The 20,927-nt window shown below is 42.8% G+C and overlaps 2 protein-coding genes across 4 annotated transcripts in view; one reads left to right on the forward strand and one right to left on the reverse strand.

Annotated features, from left to right (window-relative positions):
- The window catches only part of Kdm4d (lysine demethylase 4D), a 38,910-nt gene extending 33,139 nt beyond the window's left edge, over window positions 1-5,771 (reverse strand). For all 3 annotated transcript variants that reach the window (XM_021172764.1, XM_021172761.1, XM_029481055.1), the window contains exon 1: window positions 5,385-5,771. The gene's annotated coding sequence lies outside the window, so the exon portion shown is untranslated. The remainder of the gene's footprint in view (window positions 1-5,384) is intronic.
- A 112-nt stretch (window positions 5,772-5,883) lies between these two features.
- Cwc15 (CWC15 spliceosome associated protein homolog) lies at window positions 5,884-16,024 on the forward strand. Its single transcript, XM_021172212.2, has 7 exons — window positions 5,884-6,054; window positions 7,237-7,375; window positions 8,140-8,252; window positions 8,996-9,084; window positions 10,246-10,353; window positions 13,317-13,435; window positions 15,650-16,024. Exons 2-7 carry the CDS (start codon window positions 7,245-7,247, stop codon window positions 15,777-15,779), a joined length of 690 nt encoding a protein of 229 aa, XP_021027871.1. The 5' UTR covers window positions 5,884-6,054; window positions 7,237-7,244; the 3' UTR covers window positions 15,780-16,024.
- The last annotated feature ends 4,903 nt before the right edge of the window (window positions 16,025-20,927 follow it).

Here is a 20,927-nt window from a genome sequence, read left to right on the forward strand (position 1 = left end):
TGGGTTTCGACCCCAGAGCTCTAGTTCATGTATTTGCTTGCTGTTGCTTTATAGGGCTCTGGTTTATGTGCTTTTTATGTGCTTTCTTGTTGCTGCTGTATTAAATCTTACTCTCTACATCTTAAGTTTAGTCCCAGTGTCTTCTTGGGTGCGCGGCTGTCCCGAGGCTTGAGTGGGTGTCTCCCCTTGGGAGTCTTGGAGTCTTTCACCAGGAGCCACAACAAACATTCCATTGAACTGGAAGCTCAGACTCCCCCTCCCCCTGGTCATTTTGGGCTTCTTAATGCCCTTTAAACCAATAGGTTAAGAAAGGAATAACAGTGTTAGGGGTGATAGATCCCCTGATTACCATGGGGAAATTGGATTGTCCCTCAACAATGGAATAAGCAAGATTATGTCTGGAGGGCAGGAGATACTTTAGGGTGTCTTTTAGCACTACCGTGTCCTGTGATTAAAGTCAACAACAGCCTAATCCAAGCAGGATGACAAAGGACCCAGACCCATCAGGAATGAAGGTATGGGTCAATCCTCCAGGAAAAAAGCCAAGACCTACTGAGGTGCTTGCCAAGGGTGAAGGAAATACAGAATGGGTAGTAGAGGAAGGTAGTTATAAATACCAGCTAAGGCCACATAACCAGTTACAGAAACAAGGATTATAAAGTAATATGAATGTTTCTGTCTTATTTTGTTAAGAATACATATGTCTTTCTTCCAATTTCTTTAACATCAATTGAAATTTAAGTTGAGACAATAAGAGAATGTTCCCAAGGGACATTGCCCATTGTAAACTTACAAATGTGTTTGCAATTGTACAAGGGATAGTTATATCATGTTAGGCATATTCATGACCTTGTTATTGTTTCATGTAGACATGAGATATTATGTGTCTCATGAGGTTGACAAGGGGTGGATTGTAGTGCTATTCCTGGTTGTCAACTTGACTATATCTGGAGTGAACTACAATCCAGAATTGGAAGGCTCACCAGTGACCCTTATCTGGAGGCTGGGAGATAGAAGTTTCTGACCTGGATCTTGGCATGGAGATCTTTAGGCATACTGGTTATGAATTCCAGAAGATTAAAACAGGAAAATCTCTGAGTTCAAGGTCATCTGGGATTAAAGGAGTGGTGGCACACACCTTTAATCTGGGCTACATCTTCTGTTGGAGACTTACTTACATAAGGACATTGGAAGAAGTAAGATTTACTCTCTTTCTCTCTTTCGCCTGCTTGCCTGTGGGACTGAGCAAGTGCTAGATCCTTGGACCTCCATTCACAACTGCTGCAGACCATTGTTGGAAGTTGGACTACAGACTGTAAATCATCAACAAACCCCTTACTATATAAGACTACCCATAAGTTCTGTGGCTCTAGAGAACCCTGACTAATACACATGTTTTATTTTATATACATACACACACACATATAGTTGGTGGTGGTGGTTTGTTTTCAAGACAGGGCTTCTCTGTGTAGCCCAGACTGTCCTGGAAGTCACTCTGTAGACCAGGCTGGCCTCAGACTCACAGGGATCAAAGTGCCACTGTTTTGTGTGCATCTACTTGTGAGTATGCCCATGTGTGCGTGGATGCCCAGTGAAAAAGGTGAGAGATCACCTAGTGCTGGAAATACTGACAGCTGTAAGCTGCAAACATGGGTGCTGGGAACTTTCCTTGGGTATTCTACGAGAGCGGCACTCACTCATAAGCTCTGAGCCACTTCTCCAGCCTCAAGTTTACTTTCTGTTATGGTTGGAGTCGCTTTTTCCATAGTTTCTATTGGGTTGTTTACATTTTTTTTTTTTTACATTATATGTTTTAGTCACAGGAGTAGTACTGAGTATAAGACTTTTGTCTTCTAATCTGACATTTAGCTGTTGACTCTGTTCACATTTCCTACATATAACTTACTTATTTTGAGACAGAGTATCTCTACATAGCCATGGCTTTCCTGGAATTTACTATGTAGACCAGGCTGACTTCTAATTCAGAGATGCTTCTGCTTCCACCTCTCTAGTGCTGGGATTAAAGGTATGTGCCATCCAAGCCTGGCTCATGATTTTTTAAGACATGGTTCTGGACTGAGCCTCAGGTGTGCTAGGATCATAGGTATGGGTCACCACACCCAGTTTAAATTTAAAGTCAATGTGATTTTTAAATCACAAAGCCATAGGATGTTCTGTCTTCATCAAACTGTCCTTCCAAGCAGCAAGTACTATACTTTCTGAAATTTTCTTATGAGACTTTTAAGGGTTTCTTTTTATTATTATTCCTTTTGAGTGCTGGAATACTGTTTTTCTGTAACCTTTGAAGGTGGAATTCATACATTTTCCCCTTCATAAAGTCAATTTCACAATCACAAGTATTACATATAACATCTTACCAAACTATACACTACTTTTGCTATGTTAAAAATGAAGGTGCATATAAAGCTGGTGTGATCTATAAGAGTATAAGACAGAACATGTGTCACTAAGGCTTTGGGAATAGGACCCACATTACTAGGAATCATTTCTAGTGACACATGGGAAGTTAAGGTCAAAGCAACCTGACAGATAAGCCAAGCAAGAAATCCTTGTAAAGGGGATTCTATTTTCCAAAATTCAAAGACCATCTACTATAGGACTGGGGAGATGGTTCTGTTGAAGTGCTTGCTGCACAAGCAGAGGACTCATCAAGTTTTGACCCTAACAAAAGCTAGGTGTGGCCGAGAGCATCTGTCACATCCCAGGGATGGAAAGGCAGGCAGGAGGCTTCTGGGTAGTCAATGTAGCCTAACCCAATAGTCTGAGGTTTAGTGAGAGATTGTTTCCAGCACTAAGGTGAAGAACCACCAAGGAAAACCCCAACATGACCTCTTGCCTCCATGTGCACACGCACCAACAGCTCACACACAAGGTTGTCTACAGAAAGATGGGGAGGGAAAAGGCCTGATCCGAGAAGGAAAGGAGATGGCTAATTCTGTCAAATTGACTGGACCTAGAATCAAGTAAGAGGTAAGCTGACAGGACTACCTGTAAGGAATTTTCTTGATCAGATTATTTTATATTAATAGTATACATTAAATACGAAGAGCAGCTTCTGGTGGCAGCCAGATAAAAGGCAGCCCAAGGGAAAAGTCTGGGGTCCGCCAGCTTGTCTTCCACAGCACTGTCCAGTTCATCCCCCCTATTCTCAGGTTGCTGTCTACTTAATCCACCCTGCTGCTACCATTTTTTTGTTGTTGTTGTTGCTGATATCAGAATTCAGATTTTTCAGCCTTCCAATGTGGAATGAAGACCAGTGGCTCTCAAGGAATGAATCCTCCAGGCACCAGAATGGGACAGTCTTAAACTGCGGAGACGTGTAGTCTTGTGGACTGTGTGGCTTCTGAGTTCTCAATCTCTCCAGAGTCAACATCTGTACTATACCATGTACGCCAATCCAGTAAATCCAGGCTACTCTCTATTCACTGTCAGCTCTGTTCCTCTGCGAACCTTAGCTAATACAGACATCTCCCCAACTTCATTTCTTTGTCTTAAGTGCTTTCACTGTTTAAGTCAAAAGCTTTATGGTATCATTTTATTATTTACAGGTACTTAAAGTTAGTTTTTTTGTTTTGTTTTGCCTGTCTCATTAACACTTCCAGAATATTTTAATCAAATGCTTTTACTTTTGTGAACTAACTTTTTAATGCTAAACTGTAATGGCATCATCAAGTGTTTATTAATAATTCAAAAGTCAAATGGACTGTGGTGACTTATTGAGGAGTTGATAAAGTCAGCTGGAATATAAAAAGTAAGCATTTTCTGTCACCATCTTGCCACTGCAATTTCATTCCTGTATTTATAACATGTTAGTCATCCACTTAACTAGTATTTACTCAAGCCCTCTCATGTATGGTGTACTGCTCTATATGTAGAGACCACTAGTGAATAGAGGCAGGGTTACTGCTCTACTGGAATTTAGGTTCTAAAGTTAGTCAGACCGTAATAGTATTAGTAACAGCCAAATCTGACTCAACAAGTCACTTGCTAAGATAGTTCTAAGCACTTTACAACATGATGTAATTACCACGGTAACAATAAAAATAAATCACCCTTACTTTTTTTGCACAAGGGATGGAAGACAGGAGAGGAAAGATAATTTGCCCAACTGTACATAGCTAAGGAGGGCAGAACTGGGGTTAGAACCAAGAGAGCCTCATAGAAAATAGACACTTACTCTCAATACTTTGCCTCTGACCAAAAAGAAAAAAAGTGCCTGAGGTAATATAAACAAAGAGTAAAGCCAACTAGGGTTCAGCGTTATGGAAATATAGAACTGGGTGCCATAAAGACAATTTTGCAAGGGAGGAAGTGGGGACCAGTAGAGATGTCAGGGGAAACCTCACAGAGGAAGCAGCGCTAAGCTATGCCCTGAAGAACCGAGTTACAGGTGTCTTGGAGGCAGAGGTGAAGAACACAGTCCCAAGTCTTTAAAAACAGATGAATGCATACCTGAACTTAAGTTCAAAGCCAGCCTGAGCTGCACTGTAAGAGCTTGGCTCAAAACTCAAAAGAAACAATGGAATCCTGCCTTGTTGAAAGAAACAGAAATGTCCAGTTGAGTGTATCTTGAGTGTGGTGTACCTGTGACCAAAGGCAGGCAGGAGGCAGACTGTGTAAGTAAAAACAAGAGGGTGTTTTATCCTAAGTGTCAAAACCACTACCTGGTAATCTGAAAAAATCACTCTGTTTGTGCAAAACTAGGAAAGCCCCTATGAAAGCAATTACAAATCAAGAGGAAATGACAGTGGCCTGAAGGAGTGTGGTGACAAGCAAAGGAACTTCAGGGTAATTTTCACAATACTGGACAAGAGTGGCAGGTGAACAGGATGTGATGAGGGAAGGAAGAGGGGCTCCATCTTTGGGTTTGAGTCACTAATGAGATAGCAGTGTCCTTTGTGTGAGGCTCAGGGGAAAAATATGAAGCTTTTCACCTTCTACTGGGGGGCGGGGGGAGAGAAGGCACATTTGGGAGAGAGGGGGTTCTTTTCTAATTATCTTTCTTCATTTAAAAGTTCCAAAGGAAGGACTGAAAAGAACTGAAATGTTCAATTTTAGGAGACCCTTCCACTTGAGATAAACTGGAGAACAGAATCCTCTTTACCGAGCATCGGCCGTCCCCAAGATCTCAATGATGGGACACAAGACAACGTTGGCGAAGCCATCTTAATCCCATCTCGTGCTCCTCCTGGCAGTTAGGCCCTCTGCTCCATAAATTGTCACTATCGTAAACGCTCACAGCATCTCCCCTCACGCTACAACGCTTAATGCATATAGCTATATATCTACATATTTATATATCTTAACAAGCAATGCGACTATAACCCTTGCCTTCAAGGCTAGTGGTTTCGCAGGAATGGTACCTTTGGAAAGCGCGTGGCTGCCCCCGTACTTATTTGCGCCTTCTTCATATCCACTTAAGTGACAACTCTAGTCCCTAGGCTGCGGGGTCTACTGAGGAGCAGGAGCCGTTGGGTCGGTCAGTTGGCAAGCTCTCCTCACATCTCTCTTGCGAGACGCGGACCGGCTCCTGGCGCCTCCGTCCTCGCAGAACCGCAGCGAACGAGTCTGGGAGGGGGTCGGGAAAGGAAAAGACGCAAGAGAGATTAAGTAATTGGTTCGCAAAGGGAAAAGATGATATTTGGGGTCGACTATGAAGCACCGGTTTCAAACGCCCGCCCCCTAAGCTGCCTTGGCTCCGCCCCTAGGCAACGTCATTCCATCTTTTTCCCGTGTCTTTGCTGATTGGTCATTGCCTCAACCTGTAAGAGACGGTTTAAAAAAAAAAAAAAAAAAAAAACCACAACTCCGGAATTGCTTCCGGGTGTGGAGTTCGCGTCGTCTCCACAGCCATTGGAAGTGCGAAGGTTTTGCTTCCGGGTCTCAACCGAGACCCTGGTGTAATAACTGGAAGCTCTGCATTTTGTTTCCGGTCTTGGGCCTGGCGCCCCCAGCGCCGAGATTTCTGGGAGCTAAGGGTCGCATTGGTTCATGAGTGAGCTTCGGAAGGTGCTGCGTCGGATCCCTGCCAAAGTGAGCAGCCGGGCATGGTGGTTTGTGGTCCTTGTGTGGGTGGCACCGGGGAGCCCGGTCGCCGTCGCCGTGACGATCGTGCAGGGATGGCGGTCGGGAGCTGAAGCCGAGCCCGGGGCGGTCACCGGTGCAGCGCCTCCGACACTGAGAAAAGCAAAGGAGGGTGGGATGGGGGAGAAACTCCCACCTCCCACACGATCTGTGTGAGCAGCTGCTTAAGCTAACGGAGATTTAGTAGCCCTGCAGTTAGGCTGCAATTCTTATTTGACAGCTAAAAATGGCAAAAGGTTCTCTATTCGAACTCCCGATTCTTTTGCTTTCACCTCCCAAGCTCTGGAATCACAGGAGTCCCCCCGTCCCGTCCCGTCCCCCCCCAGCATACCCAGTTCAGGATGGGTTCTTGATATTTGGTTGGGTGGAGTTCCGATTTTCTGAGCATCGCATAAGTTACAGCCTTGATAAATGTTGCAGTAACTGCTTTAGAAGAAAATTGAGTCAACAGGATTCTGGGGTAATGTTGCCCATGTAAATGTCATTGGGGACTTTAAACAAATTCTAACATAATAAGTTTGCCTGTGACTTTAAAAGAAATTTGTTTTTTATTGGCCTCCTTGCTGTAGTGTGAGGTTTCTGATAGAACAGCAAATCTTGGCCTGACAGTTCCAGCAGTTCGGAGGCAGCCTTGGGTAGATTTCAGGAGGGTTCTAGGCCAGCTTGATCTACATTGTGAGTTCTAGTTCAGCCAGAGCTACATTGAGACCCTATCATTTAAAAAAAAAAGAAAAAGAAAGAATAAAATAAAATCTCAGAGAAGCTAGTGCTAGTGGGATAACATTTATTTTAAAAGCCACACTACACTGTTGTGCAAGATCTGACATCATGTATGGGAATCTCATAATACTATAGAAATGTTGGCATTCCACAAATGACAGAAACAAGCTAGAAGACTTGCCCAGGGCTACCCAGCCATAACAGAGGCACTAACTCAGATCTTCATAGTAATTATTTTTACTGAATAAGAGTTGCCTAGTAAACACCCTTAGTTTCATAATTCGGATTTTTAGGAACTTGTGTTGAAGCAAACTAAGCAATTTTGGGGAGAGTTTTGAGAAGGATTTAAGAATAGGTGTTTATGAGTGATCTGTAAAATGAAAGTATAACTTAAACTCACTTGTGCCGAAGACTAAAAGATGACAACAGCAGCCAGGCCAACTTTTGAACCTGCAAGAGGTGGGAGAGGAAAAGGAGAAGGGGATTTGAGCCAGCTCTCCAAGCAATATTCAAGCAGAGACCTTCCCTCTCATACAAAGATAAAGTACAGGTAAGAAGGCCTTCATCTGTCTTGTTCACAGAATGGGACCAAGCCTATATATATATATATATATGAATATGACTTATGGTCATGTCTAAGTTACAGTATTTAGGTTACTGATCTCCCAAGAGAAGTATTTCCAAAAAGTTTACAATAAAATTATGCCCTACAGGTAAAGTTGCTAGACAGTCTTCTAGCATAAGTTCCTATGAACCAGGAATCGCTATGTGTAGATGAAGCACTCATTAGTCATGATAATCACATCAGAGAAGACGGAGCTGTAGTGAATATGGAAGTGTTGCTCTAACAGCCCTTGAATTGGTGGACTGTTTTAAAAAGCCAAAGACATGGCTAGAGAGATTTCTCAGCAGTTAAGAGCACTGCTCTTCCAGAGGTCCTGAGTTCAATTCCGAGCAACCAGATGGTGGCTCACAACCATCTGAGGGGTCTGATGTCCTCTTCTGGTGAGTCTAAAGAGAGCAATGGTGTAGTCATATACATAAAATAAATACATCTTTTTTTTTTTTAAAGCCAAAGCCATTCTGTTGTAGGCAGTTGTGTGCTTCAGTTTGTTGTTCTAGGGATAAGGAGCAGCACCACGAGTGCATTAGCCCTCAGATTAGGATCTTGTCTTGTCTTCTTCCTTTTTGTTGTTAACAGACAGTTCCATTCTGGATTGTCTTAAATTGCTGAAGCTATATAGGTTGTTTTCCTTGACAAGTGAGGCCAACATTTTTGACGTGTTTTGTTTTGTTTTGTTTTTCCTACTTAAGACAAACCACACAGGATGCCCCTGAAGAGGTTCGCAACCGCGACTTTAGGAGAGAACTGGAAGAGAGAGAGCGAGCTGCTGCAAGAGACAAAAACAGGGACCGCCCAACTCGAGGTACCCATACTGTCCGTCATGTCTGTCTGAGTTGTGTGCAGAAACTGTGTGTATCCTGGTAATTGGAAATAAGTAGCATTTTTGTGAGCTGTATCTCTTTGATGGATGATTAGAGATGAGAATGAGGTTTGTTCCAGTCCCATCTTGTCATGCATTGATACTAGAAGAAATGGTGACCCGGAGTGTTTAAAGCCCATGGTTTCAGTGCCTATCTGTAGACTTGGGCTTTACAGCAGCTGGAACTGAGGCCTTCTGTCTGGGACTCCGCACGTAATTGAAGAGTTTTGAGAGAAGCATCAGTTATCCTTTTTGTGTTTCTACTACATGTGAGCATTGGGTAGGTCTCCTAAGATGCTGTGATCCGCATTCTCACTAATTCATTTCGTGTAAACCAACAAATATTTATCAAAGACTTACTTGCCAGGCACAGGCTGGATCCCGGGTGTCACTATGCTTTGCGTGGATTCTTTTGCCCAAAGGTTTCTAAAATGGCTTTTAAATTTTAGTACTTGGGCTGGAGAGATGACTCAGTGGTTAAGAGCACCACCTACTCTTCCAGAGGTTCTGAGTTCAATTCCCAGCAACCACATGGTGGCTCACAACCATCTGTAATGGGGTCTGGTACCTTCTTCCAGTGTGTTAAAAGAGAGCAATGGTGGTATACTCATTAAATAAATAAGTAAATAAATAAATAAAACCAATCTAGTACTTATTTCAGTATGCTAAATGTTTGTTTTCTTCAGAGCATACAACTTCCTCTTCAGTGTCAAAGAAGCCCCGCTTAGACCAGATTCCTGCTGCCAACCTTGATGCTGACGATCCTCTCACAGACGTATGTGTTTTAGTTTTGGGTTTGGGCTAGGGTTTTGTTTGTTTGTTTGTTTGTTTGCTTGCTTGCTTGTTTTAAGCCCGCTTAGTGCTAGAACTGTGGACCTCTGCCATTAGGCCCACCATATCATATTTTCCTGAAAAAACTTTAATACATTTTGGCTTTATGTTATTGAAATATATCCCTGACCTCAACTTTAAAACAGGAAGTATTCTATGTCAAACACTGTTAGGGCAGGTTTGATCTGGAGGGCTATGTGGAAGCAGGTTGTGAGAGTGGCTGCGCCCACCCCTGACAGCATTGTCAGTGGTGCGAGGGGTTAAGCTGCCTTGCTTTAACCACACGGAACACTGTGAGGATGAGTGCCCTCTGAACAGCACCACTGAGCATTGTACTTGGTACTGCCCTTTATTTCCCTTAGATATGATGCTCTGCTAGACACATAGTGCTCATAGGCCCCTTAGTGATTAGAGAGGTAGGTAGTCTAAGCAGATAGAGCATAAACAGCCACTGGGACACTACTGCCTTTTCAGCTGTATGTAGCTCAGGCTGGTCTACTAATCACAGCCTTCCTGCCTCGTACCTCAACCTTCTGAGTAGTCGACTACACCTGACTTCCGACTGCAACTGAGGAGCAGGCATGAGTGACCTTCCTTGAGTAGTATCTAATTGCGTATATATGTCAACAGTTAGAACTGACTGGTAGTTATTAAAATGAGAAGTCTTACAGTAAGTGAAATTCAGTTGTTCATTCCAAATATTTCTGTTGGAATCTTAGCACCCTTTTTGCAGTTGCTCTTGTTAACTTACTCATTTTGAGCTACATGAAACTACGTTAGCTCTTTAGGGTGAGACACTGAACATAGTACTGTGTTTTATTGTGAAGTGTACTTGTTTTACATTGGTACCATGTGAAAATCCTTTTTGACCATGTAAATATGAAAGGTACTTTATCAGGGGTTGACATTTTCGTAAGCATTCATAATTTGTTGTTGGGTTTTATTTATTATATTTCTAATGGTTATTGGTTTTAATTATGATACTTGGGTACTTTTCCCTTTAGGAAAATGTTGTTTCAAAGGCGTCGTAATTACAGTTTCCATGAGAAAGGTGAATAATGTATATTTTCTTTCTGGTATCCCGGGTCACCTTGACTTGTCCCAGGAGGAAGATGAGGATTTTGAAGAGGAGAGCGATGATGATGATACTGCAGCTCTTCTCGCAGAGCTAGAAAAGATCAAGAAGGAAAGAGCTGAAGAGCAGGCCAGGAAGGTAGTGTTGGCGGTCATACCACACCATCAAATTCTGTCATGTCTAAATGTTGGAACACGTGGGGATTTGTCTTCTTATAATGGCATTCTTGGTCCCCTAATTACGTAGGAAATTTTATAATGGCATTCTCGGTCCCCTAATTACATAGGAAATTTATTTCAGATAGTTCAGATAGAACTCTCATGCTCAGCTTGTTTAAAAGCAAATGAATAAATGTTTGATTTTCTAATTAACTGCCAGAATTAAAGATAGTCTACAGCAGTGGTTCTCAGCCTTCCTAAGGCTGCAACCCTTAACATAGTTCCTCATGTTATGGTGACCCCCCCCCAACCTTAAAATTAGTTAGTTGGTACTTCATAACTGAAATTTCACTAGTTATGAATCATAATGCACATATCTGTGTTTTCCAGTCATCATAGGCAACTCCTATGAAAGGGTTATTTGACCCCCAAGGAGTCATGATCCACGATTGAGAACCGCTGGTCTTCGTGGTTTATAGAGATTCTCTTCCTGTCTCCTGCCTTCTTTGAGGCATTTGTGTCTCAGAACAAATTAGTGAGATCTGTATAGTCCAGGGCAAGTCACCTAACTTGTTGCATATCCACAGTCTCTTCACCTACACAATGGGAAAAAAATAACATTGAACTCAAAGAAAGCTCAGGCAGGTTTTGCAGTTTGAGGCCAGCCTGAGCTACAGAGTGAGACTGCCTCAAGAACGTAGAGGGCATAGAGTGTCAGGTTTATAGAGCAGTGCGGAGGACGTGAGGGCTTTGTTCTAAAAGATTCATGGAGCACCTTCCTGTGTGCAGGATTGATTTCTTTTGGCAAAAGTAGAGAGGTTGGAAAAAGTTTAGACTGTTTCAGTAATCCTCATATGCAATGAAATGAACTATAATCTGCATGGTAAGCGCTAGAGAGATGGCTCAGTCATTAAGAACACTGGATGCTCTTGCAGAGGACCCAGGTTCAATTCCCAGCACCTACATGGTGGCTCACAACCATCTGTAACTCCAGTTCTCTGGGACCTAATGCTCCTTTCTGGTCTCCTCAGTCACCAAGCGTGTGTGATGCATAGACCTACCTGCAGTCAAAATACCACATAAAATAAACATTTAAAAAACATTGGAAATGAGAAAGGTAAGCAGAGGTTGGTAAAGCTGTAAGACGTCTGCTCTACTGCTGCTCCAGAGCAGTAGTGGACACAGTGCCTATATAAATAGGATGCCATATTCTCAAAAGTCCACTTCACAAGTGTGGGGCTGGCAGTGTAAGTTTGGCCCATAGGCTATCTGACATTAGCCTCCAAGCCTGGTAACTGAGTGGGGAAGGATTGGCTTTTCTTCCCAGTGCTGTGTCTTAAGTGTGAGTAAGCCTGCTCCTGGTGTTGTGGCATCTTTGGAAAAGGTCTGTTTTTTACATTTTATTTATTTTGCTGGATTCCGGGGTAGATGCATGCATATATGGAGATCAGAGGACAAGTTTGAAGACTCAGTTTTCCTTCCATGGTTTGGGAACTGAATTCAGGCTATGTGACTTACTGACAAGCACTGCTGTGTGCTGAGCCACCTCACTGCTTCCTTCCCTACCCGGCTATCAGTTTTCAGAAAGCTGTCTGATCCTAATTGTAATACAAAGTTCCTGACTTTAAGATCTCTGCAGTAACCTAAAAGGTTTTCCCCAAGAGTGATGTACTTATCACCTACTGGTGGTTTGTGCTGGTAAAAGTGAGATCCATTATTCACATTTGCATATTAAAATGAAGTATCAGGAGCCTATATGGAAAATAAGATTCATTTTAAAGTGACTTCTAAAGAGACTCTTCTTCTTGATCTATTATGTCATCGATTTCTGTTATCCCCAAAGCACAGCAAAGTGCGATTGATGTTTGATTTAAGTTGTGTTAACAGAGAACTACAAAAATTACAAGTAAGAATTTTAGAAATTTTGTGTTTCTAATTCTTAAAACGAAATGGGGTGATTTGAGTTTGAAGAAATTGATGTTAAAATAGTAGTGAAGAAAGTGATCTAGAAATGGTGACTCACACCTCTAATCCTGACACTCATTGGCTAAGGCAGGAAAATCACAAGTCGAAGGCCAAACCAAACTAGTATTGAAAATTTGTGTCTTTAAAATAAATGGAGAATGGGCAAGATGGCCTAGCAGGGAACCTACATGATGAGAGAATGGATTTCTGCAGGTTGTTCCCTGACCTCCGTTGTACTGTGGTACCCATATGCATGCATGCACACACGCTAAATATATACAGAAATACTTTTTTAAAAATACAGACAATATTGTAACTGTGAAGAAAGTATATAAGAAAGGTATAATAGATCACTAACACTAAAGCATAAGAACAAACGATATTTTATATAAATTAATTGACGTACATATTATTAGAATGTAACCATCTTTCACATGATAGTTTGTCTTGTCTTAGGAAATACTCCCTAGTTAATAACTAATTCATCCTAAAGATGGAAACTTAACATGGTTTGTAACTCAAAATTGAATTATGTTGTCTGTAGCCCCTTAAAAAGTGAGACAACACCCTTGTTAGCATCTCAGCTTCTCACAGTTTAGAGAGGCCAATGACTGTTGGCAAGGATGGGATAAAAACGGCAACGTGCTTAAGCTTTATTAATAAGATTTTCCTGGCATTTACTAAGAATCAAAAAGAGGAGTGGGTCAGTGGTAAAGTGCTTTGTACCAGGCCTTGCCCCACCCCATCCCTATCACTGCACATCGGGGCCTGCACACCTACCATGCACTCAGAAGGTCAAGGTCATCCTCTGCTACCTAGCAAGTCCCGTGCCGGCTTGGGTTGCTGGAGACCCTGTCATTAAAAAGAAAAAACAGGAAAATTATCTTTTCTCCCTGTACCATTTGAGTTCATTTGTGGGCTAATATTAGACAGCTGACCTGGAGAGACTAACTTTGTGTCTTCCTCTGTCATTGACAGGAACAAGAACAAAAAGCAGAGGAAGAGAGAATTCGCATGGAAAACATTCTGAGTGGAAACCCTCTCCTAAATCTCACTGGCCCATCCCAGCCTCAGGCCAACTTCAAGGTTAAAAGAAGGTACGAAAAGTAATGGGTCTATGTACGTGTGTGGACCATGGTTAGTGTTACGTGTGTTCTATAAAGTTTCTAGGATCCCACCTTCTGTTGATAACCTTCCCAATCAGATTTTAGAATACGGAAGATGGAAAGAGGTGGGAGACTTCATTTTAATGCATACTCATAATAGCCAAGTCTCTGCTTAGTGATTGTCTAAATAAGAGAGCCAGAGTGACTGTAGCTACAAAGCTTTACATGAGATGTGAGTGTTGGGGTCCCCAAGACCACCCCTCACAATTCAATTCTAGAAGGACTTAGGGGACTTGGTATGGCCGTATTCATGTTTGATACTGTAAGATACACACAGATCATATAGTTGTAAGTCTTCCTAGGTATACATCCAGGTCACAAGGTGGAGAGAGAGGCTTCCTTAGGATCCTGCTCCTTGTAAGAGGTCAGCAAACAGTGAAACTAACGTTGAGACTCAGGAGTCTCAAGGGAGTCGTCCTGTAGGAACCTGTGCACTATAGGCACAGTGATGGTGAGAGAAGGTGTGGGTTTCCAGTGCTAACGAACCAAAGCTAAGCTTAGAGTCGGGGCCCGAGAGGGAACTCTCATGTACCGTGTGCAGAGGAAGACAATAAAGAGCTGAAGAAGCACACCGATGTCGGAGGAGGATGCCTCACAGGAGCAGGGGTAGTGTGTGAGAGGGTGTGAGCAGCTCCACTGCCTCATCTCTGCACACACGGCAATGAAGAAGCCCTGCCCTGGCACTCTCCTGCTCACTCACTCAGTGCCTGCCCTTCATGAACAAAGCTCCATCTGCAGCCTCTTCTCATCCCAGAACCGCTGGCTTCTTTACTCAGTCACAGGAAAAGCACAGCCCTTGTAGTGCCCTACACAGCTAAACTTTAACCCACATCCTTGAAGACAATAGTACAGTCAAGGAGATGTTTGCTGACAACTAGAGAGTCTCTACTCACTTGACCTGAGCAGTTGCAAGGCAGGAATGAGGAGGAGTGTGGCTTATGCTGAATGTGAAAGAGGAAGCAGGTTTGAGGCATTGTAGGTTTGGAGTGTTCTGTACATCTCTTAAGTAAATCTAGCCTGTGTGCCTCTGCAGTTTGTCTAAGCTAAAAATTAAATAATGCATCTGGGAGTTGCCAGCGTGGGCAGAGAGAAGTCAAAAGATTGTATCAGCACTGGAGAAGTGCCCAGTATAAGTGCATAGTAAATGCATAATAAATAGTGCTTGAATTTAAAATCTTATGCTAAGACTTAGCAGCCAGAGAAGAGGACAGCCAAGAGAGTCACAAAGTATTGGGAGAGGAGAGAGGTGATGGTCTAGGGATGGTGATGTAGGTGCAGAAAGGGAGGACTGTATCTTAGCATTGCAGAGGGGCAGGGCAGTTTGGGTGTTGGGAGCAAGCGAAAGTGAAGAGAAGCTATCAATTACATGTTGAATATGAGACAAAACATTTGTATCCCTGTCACACTGAGCTATTCAGCTTTTAGTGTGTGTACTACTGCATCAAGACAAATTTACTGACATAGTTTCCATAACTGTGCATAGCTTTGCTCATTTCCCTTGTGCAGTTTCTCCTGGTGATCATGCACCAGCACATGCAAGCATGTTACATGGGCTGTGTTTAATGCATGTTTTTGAGTATCTTTATTATATGTAAGGACTTCTGTTTATATAGAAGGTCATAGCTCTGGTCTTACGTACTTCCCGTAACACCTGCCTATGAGTGTGTTTAATGTTTTCTGAAATATAACTGAGCTCTACTCTGAACACTTCACAGGCATGGGTCTATAAACCTTTCTTGTTACATTCCTGTAGTTCATCCTTGCATTATGAAGTGTGCCATGGTAGATATAACTGATGAGAATGTATGAAACTGTACAAAGCACAGTAAACAGGTCACTTACTGTCTGAAGATGTCTGGATCAGGACAAGTGGCCCTGCCTCTGTGTTTTAAATCTGAAAATACCACACTTTTACCTAAGCACAATCTGTGTGTGTCTTCTTTGTAACTGACTTGCTCCTAGTAGAGAAGTGGTGTCTGCTCTGAGTAGGGATGCCCTCCTGCTGTGACAGCCCCGCACAGTAGGCATGCTGCTGCTTTTGCTGTCAAGTGACAGCATGTTGAGCATCTGTGATGGTTTATAGTCTGTTGTGTTCTTGTCTCCTGATGAACTATAACAGATTTGTTTTTTGTTTTTCTTCTTTAGATGGGACGATGATGTCGTTTTTAAGAACTGTGCAAAAGGTATAGATGACCAGAAGAAAGACAAACGATTTGTAAATGATACACTGCGATCTGAATTTCACAAAAAGTTCATGGAGAAATATATTAAGTAATATAGTTTTATGTGCTTAATTAAAAACTAAAGTGTTAAGGATCAATTTGACTTTTTTTGGTTTCTGTTCTTTCCCAGTGTTAACTTTCTCAGTCTCTTTCCCTTAGTGTGGTACTTTATTAGATAATGGATTTAGAAATGGATCTAACCAGGCCTTAGTTTCTTTTTAATATGGGAAAAGGGGAATCTGCTTGTAATAAATATTTTTAACCTAAATAAACCACTGTCCCCAACTTTTTGCTACAATTTATACAGCTTATAAAAAATTGCATGATTTCTTTTCAAAATGAAAACTACTTTGGTGTGCTGTGGGGTTTTTTTTAAGATTCTATTTATTTATTTTATGTATATGGGTACACTGTAGCTGTACAGATGGTTGTGAGCCTTCATGTGGTTGTTGGGAATTGAATTTAGGAACTCTGATCACTCTGGCTCAAAGATTTATTTATTATTATAGATAAGTACACTGTTGCTGCCACACCAGAAGAGGGCATGAGATTTTATTACGGGTGGTAGTGAGCCACCATATGGTTGCTGGGATTTGAACTCGAAACTTTCAGAAGAGCCATCAGTGCTCTTACCCGCTGAGCCATCTTGCCAGCCTGTGTGCTGTGTTTTTAATGCATTAAGTTTTTTTCTTTATCTCACGTTGGTTTGAAGTCTATTGGTAGATGACGTCACTGTTTTGTAAGTATGGTGGAGGCTAAGAGAGATTCCACTTGAGAAACCATGTCACCATTAGTAGTCACCTGGTGTGGCTCAGGAGATGCCTGCCATTTCCCTTCTGAGGACAGTGCTCTCTTTTTTGCCAATGATATGTATTCCCAGGAGAGTGTGTGCTTGAAGTTCAGTGTATGTCTTCACACTGATCTGTTTGACATGCAAAGCTGCATGGAGTTCTCATCAAACACATAACAGCTCTTTGAATGGCTTATTACTGTGAAAAGTATTTCTGAGAGCTATAGCTATACTCTACTAAAAGGCATAATTTATGAGAAGTGTGGCTTTAAGTGTGCTACTGTAATAGAAAATTTACAACCACAAATTGAGCCTTTCACAGATGGAATGCCATTTTTGTTCTTTTTTGTTTTGTTTTGTTTTGTTTTGTTTTGTTTTTCGAGACAGTGTTTCTCCGTATAGCCCTGGCTGCTCTGGAACTTTCTTTGTAGATCAGGCTGGCCTTGAACTCAGAACTGCCTGCCTCTGCCTCCTGAGTGCTGGGATTAAAGGCGTGCGCTACCAAGCCCGGCATGGAATGCCATTTTTAAAGTTGTGTTTTGCTGTGTAGTCTACCCAGGTTCACCTCAAAACTGCAGTTTTCCTTTCTCAGCCTCTTTTTGGTTTTTTTGAGGCAGGGTTTCTCTGTGTAGCCCTGGTTGTCCTGGAACTCACTCTGTAGACCAGGCTGGCCTCGAACTCAGAAATCCGCCTGCCTCTGCCTCCCAAGTGCTGGGATTAAAGGTGTGAGCTACCACATCCGGCTCTTTCTCAGCCTCTTAAATGCTGGGATTATGGCAATCAAGACTGGCACAAACTTCAAAAACAATTGGCATGTCTCATTTCTGATTAGTTATTTTCTTTAAAACCCCTATTAGTTTGAGGACTGGAGTTAATATTGATTAACTTCACTCATTAGTTAATGAGGTTTGTTGTTCTTGCAGAGAACATTGAATTCCTGTAACTGAGCTTTGGGGAATTTAACGTCCTTTCCTGACCTTCATGTACTATTCCCAGACACAGATAGCAAAAGAAAATCTTTAAGAAAAAATGGGAATTGTTCCAGCATTTGCCCAGTGTTGAGTTGATGCATTTGTATGTTGCCTGAATTGAGAGTAAAGCTAGGAGAAGAGTTAGGTCTGCACTCTGCACCCTGCATGCATGCTCTTTCGTCTTTTTGTACAGATCGCCATTTCCTGATTTGTAGTATAGTTGTGTTTGACTCCCTAACCCCATTCATAAACCTCTGCCACTCTGAAACCAGTTTCACATTCAAGCTCTTTAGGAATTTCTTAATTCATTTTTGCAAAATATACTGCTCTCCTCTCCTGGCCTGGTTTTAGAGCACGGTAAGAAAGGAGAAGAGAAGAATGTCTGCCAGATCTCCTTTCCAGAGTAATTTTCCCAATCCTGTAACCCAAGTGGCTTCCTTTTTTGAAAAAGGGGTGTGGGAGAATGGTGGATAGGGAAAGGTAAGCTAAGCAGAAGCAGCTGCCTCAGTGTGCACACGTGTCACGTCAGCATTTGTCATAGCCGGAAGCAGAGGAAGGATCTTAGTGTCTTTAGGACTCCTTGAAAATCTCCTGGTCCTGTGCTTCTTCCAAAAAGTAGTTAAATAAGAACTGGGCCTCAAACGTGCCTAGAAGTTCCCCTGGCTGTCTTAGGATGAAGCAAGCCAACAAAGTAGTACTCCAGGAAACTTCACAACAGCAGTCAGGAAACAGAAAACCTACTCACATCTCCCTCTCTCTGTAGCCCTGCTAGCTGGATATCCCCTGCCATTGTAAGACTGTTTGTCCATGGATCTGGTGGCCAAATCCAGCAGACAAAAATCCAGTTTGTAGTTCCCTCTGACCAGTGCTGCCGTTGTTTTATTATACTCTCCTTGTTTATATGTTCTATTCTTCCTCACTTATAGGATTCAGTCTCCTCTATGGTGCTCTGAACTCTGCCTATCCTTTGTATATTCTGTAATCCATTTATTTTGTATATGGATCTTTGGCCTGCGTATGTCTGCCAGAAGAGGGCACCAGATCCCCTGGAACTGGAGCGTCCATATGGATGCTAGGAATTAAGTCCAAGGCCTGGAAGAACAGCAAGTGCTCTTAGTCACCTCTCCACCTCTGTATATTCTAACTAATTTTCATGTTTATTACTTTTATTTTGAGGTATTGGGAATTGGACCTAGAGAGAGGGTAAGTGGTCTAACCCTGAGCTACAATATACCCTGGTTCTTCATCTTCTCTTGCCTCATGGTCTCTCACACTTCTCTTACATACCCTCCAGAACTGAGTAAATCACTTTCTTCCAATTTCTGATGCACCTGTCCCACTGTTTAGTGTTCATCTGGCTTATGTTATGTCGTAAGAAACAATGAAGTCCTTAAAGCCAGAGAAACTGTAAGGGTCCAAGAATTGCTGAAAGAAGACACTAGACTTGAATAGAGTATTTTGCAGAAACAGCATGCAGGGGCCAGCCAGCCTAGCAAAGTGTCGACCATGAGGGAAACTCACAGGTCCCTCTTAAAACCAGTGGGGGCTCTCCAGTTGTGGTTGGGTCACTTTTCTCAGGACTGATTGAGTTTATGGTATGGGGTACTTATATACTTCTGGTTGGTTCATACCTTGATGGGGAGAGGGTTACCTTAAAGGGAATTTTTCCATATCTGTTATAAGCTCCTGGCCAGATGTCGAGGCAGCTGCTGATTGGCCGCCCCTTTTCTGCAGTTTTTCCAAGAAGCCCTGGCTGTTCTGGGAAGTTGAAGCTTAAGGCTGCCTATCTTAAGATGGAGTGAGTTAGGTGCTCTCATCCTCCCCTTGGGTAAGGGTGCATTTAGAATTCTTGACTGGCGTCTCAGGGCTGGTATTGGAACTTTAGGAACATGAGTTGAATGGTGGAAACTCGTTCCTTTCCTTAGCAAATCTTATTAGGCATGAATAATGCAGGGCCCACATGCCAGGGCAAGTATTAGATCAAGGGTTCGGCTAAAGTTGAAACAAGTGTTATGAGCCATGGAGAGCAGTTGAAGGACTCATACCAGCTCTGGGATTGTGTCTTCCTTTCTATCTTGTCACCTTTTTATGCACCCAAGACATTGATTCTCTTATGACCTCTGAATGGTTGGCATAGAAACTGCATGGTTCTCCGAATGCTGGACACAGGAGGTCCAGTCCTCACCGATGGTGTAGAGCTGCCACAGCCAAGAAGGTTAAAGAGGCTTCTGGATAGGATATAGATGTTTCTAATTCAGACAAATCAGCATTTATGGTAGAACTTGAAGCTTTATAGTCTTGGTCTTGAAGGATAAGAGCTGAAGTGCCCACTCCTGCTGGGTCAACCATGCCAAGTCCTAAGATCGCATCGAGGGCAGCTCATTTTATACCAGTGGCTGTGAGTAGGGTGACTCGGTGCTCATCTCCTTGTCTGAGTAACAGGATCCTAGGACCAGTTGGACACAGAACCCATTAGTGCAGTTGAAGTTCTGCTTGTGAATGCAAGGGGTCAATCTGGTAGAGCAAGCTCACCAGGTATTACAGAGAGGTATGAGATAAGTTTCTTCTCTGGGGACCTCCTGGGTGATATTACATAAGTGCATATGGGTATGGGGGAATTTCAATCCTTTTGTGACACAAAGTCCATTTCCCTTGACTAGTTCTAAGGTTAGTTAGTAAAAGGAAATAAAACTTGAGACATGTGATTCATGTAATTTATGTCAAATAGCCCAAAGAGTTGTTTGTGAGCTTTAAAACCTGGGGCTGAAAACAGGCCAGGACATGCCCAGGCAGGCCCGTCATTACATGTCCTGACTGGCCTGGTGCCTCCCTATCTCCCGCCCTTCTGACAGTCTGTTGATGTTTAAATGGACCAATCATGTGAAACTGCGCCAATTCCTCCCCTGGTCCCACCCCTTTTCTATAAAAGCCCCTAGCTTCCAAGCCTCGGGGTCGAAACCACCGTCTCCTGCGTGAGATACGTTTCAACCCTGAGCTCCACCATTATGGCTCCACCATGTGGTCAACACCTCTGTCTCCTGCGGGAGATATGTGTCGGCCTGGAGCTCCGTCATTAAACTACCTCGTGTTCTTACATCAAGTTGGCTGTCTGTTCGTGATTCTTGGGTGTGCGCTGAATCAGGAATTGAGTGGGGGTTTCCCCACTAGGTTCTTTCATTAGTATCCCATTACCTGGGTACTGCCATCCACTATTTTTGCTGTCAGTGGAGGTGGTATAGTTTCCAGGGATGGCTATACCCTCATAATAGGGACACTATGCATCTAAACAGAGCCAACGATCAGTATAAGTTCTGGCCTAGAGCCATTCAGTACCTGAGAAGTGGCCCAAAGCAGGCCCCAAGGCTCATATTGGGGTTGTAGCCCCTGAGTTGTAGGGACTATGGACTGATTTGGAGTTCCCCCAGGTCCCATGCTGGATC

This window comes from Mus caroli, chromosome 9 (assembly GCF_900094665.2).
Source record: "Mus caroli chromosome 9, CAROLI_EIJ_v1.1, whole genome shotgun sequence".
In the NCBI taxonomy this organism is placed as follows: domain Eukaryota; kingdom Metazoa; phylum Chordata; class Mammalia; order Rodentia; family Muridae; genus Mus; species Mus caroli.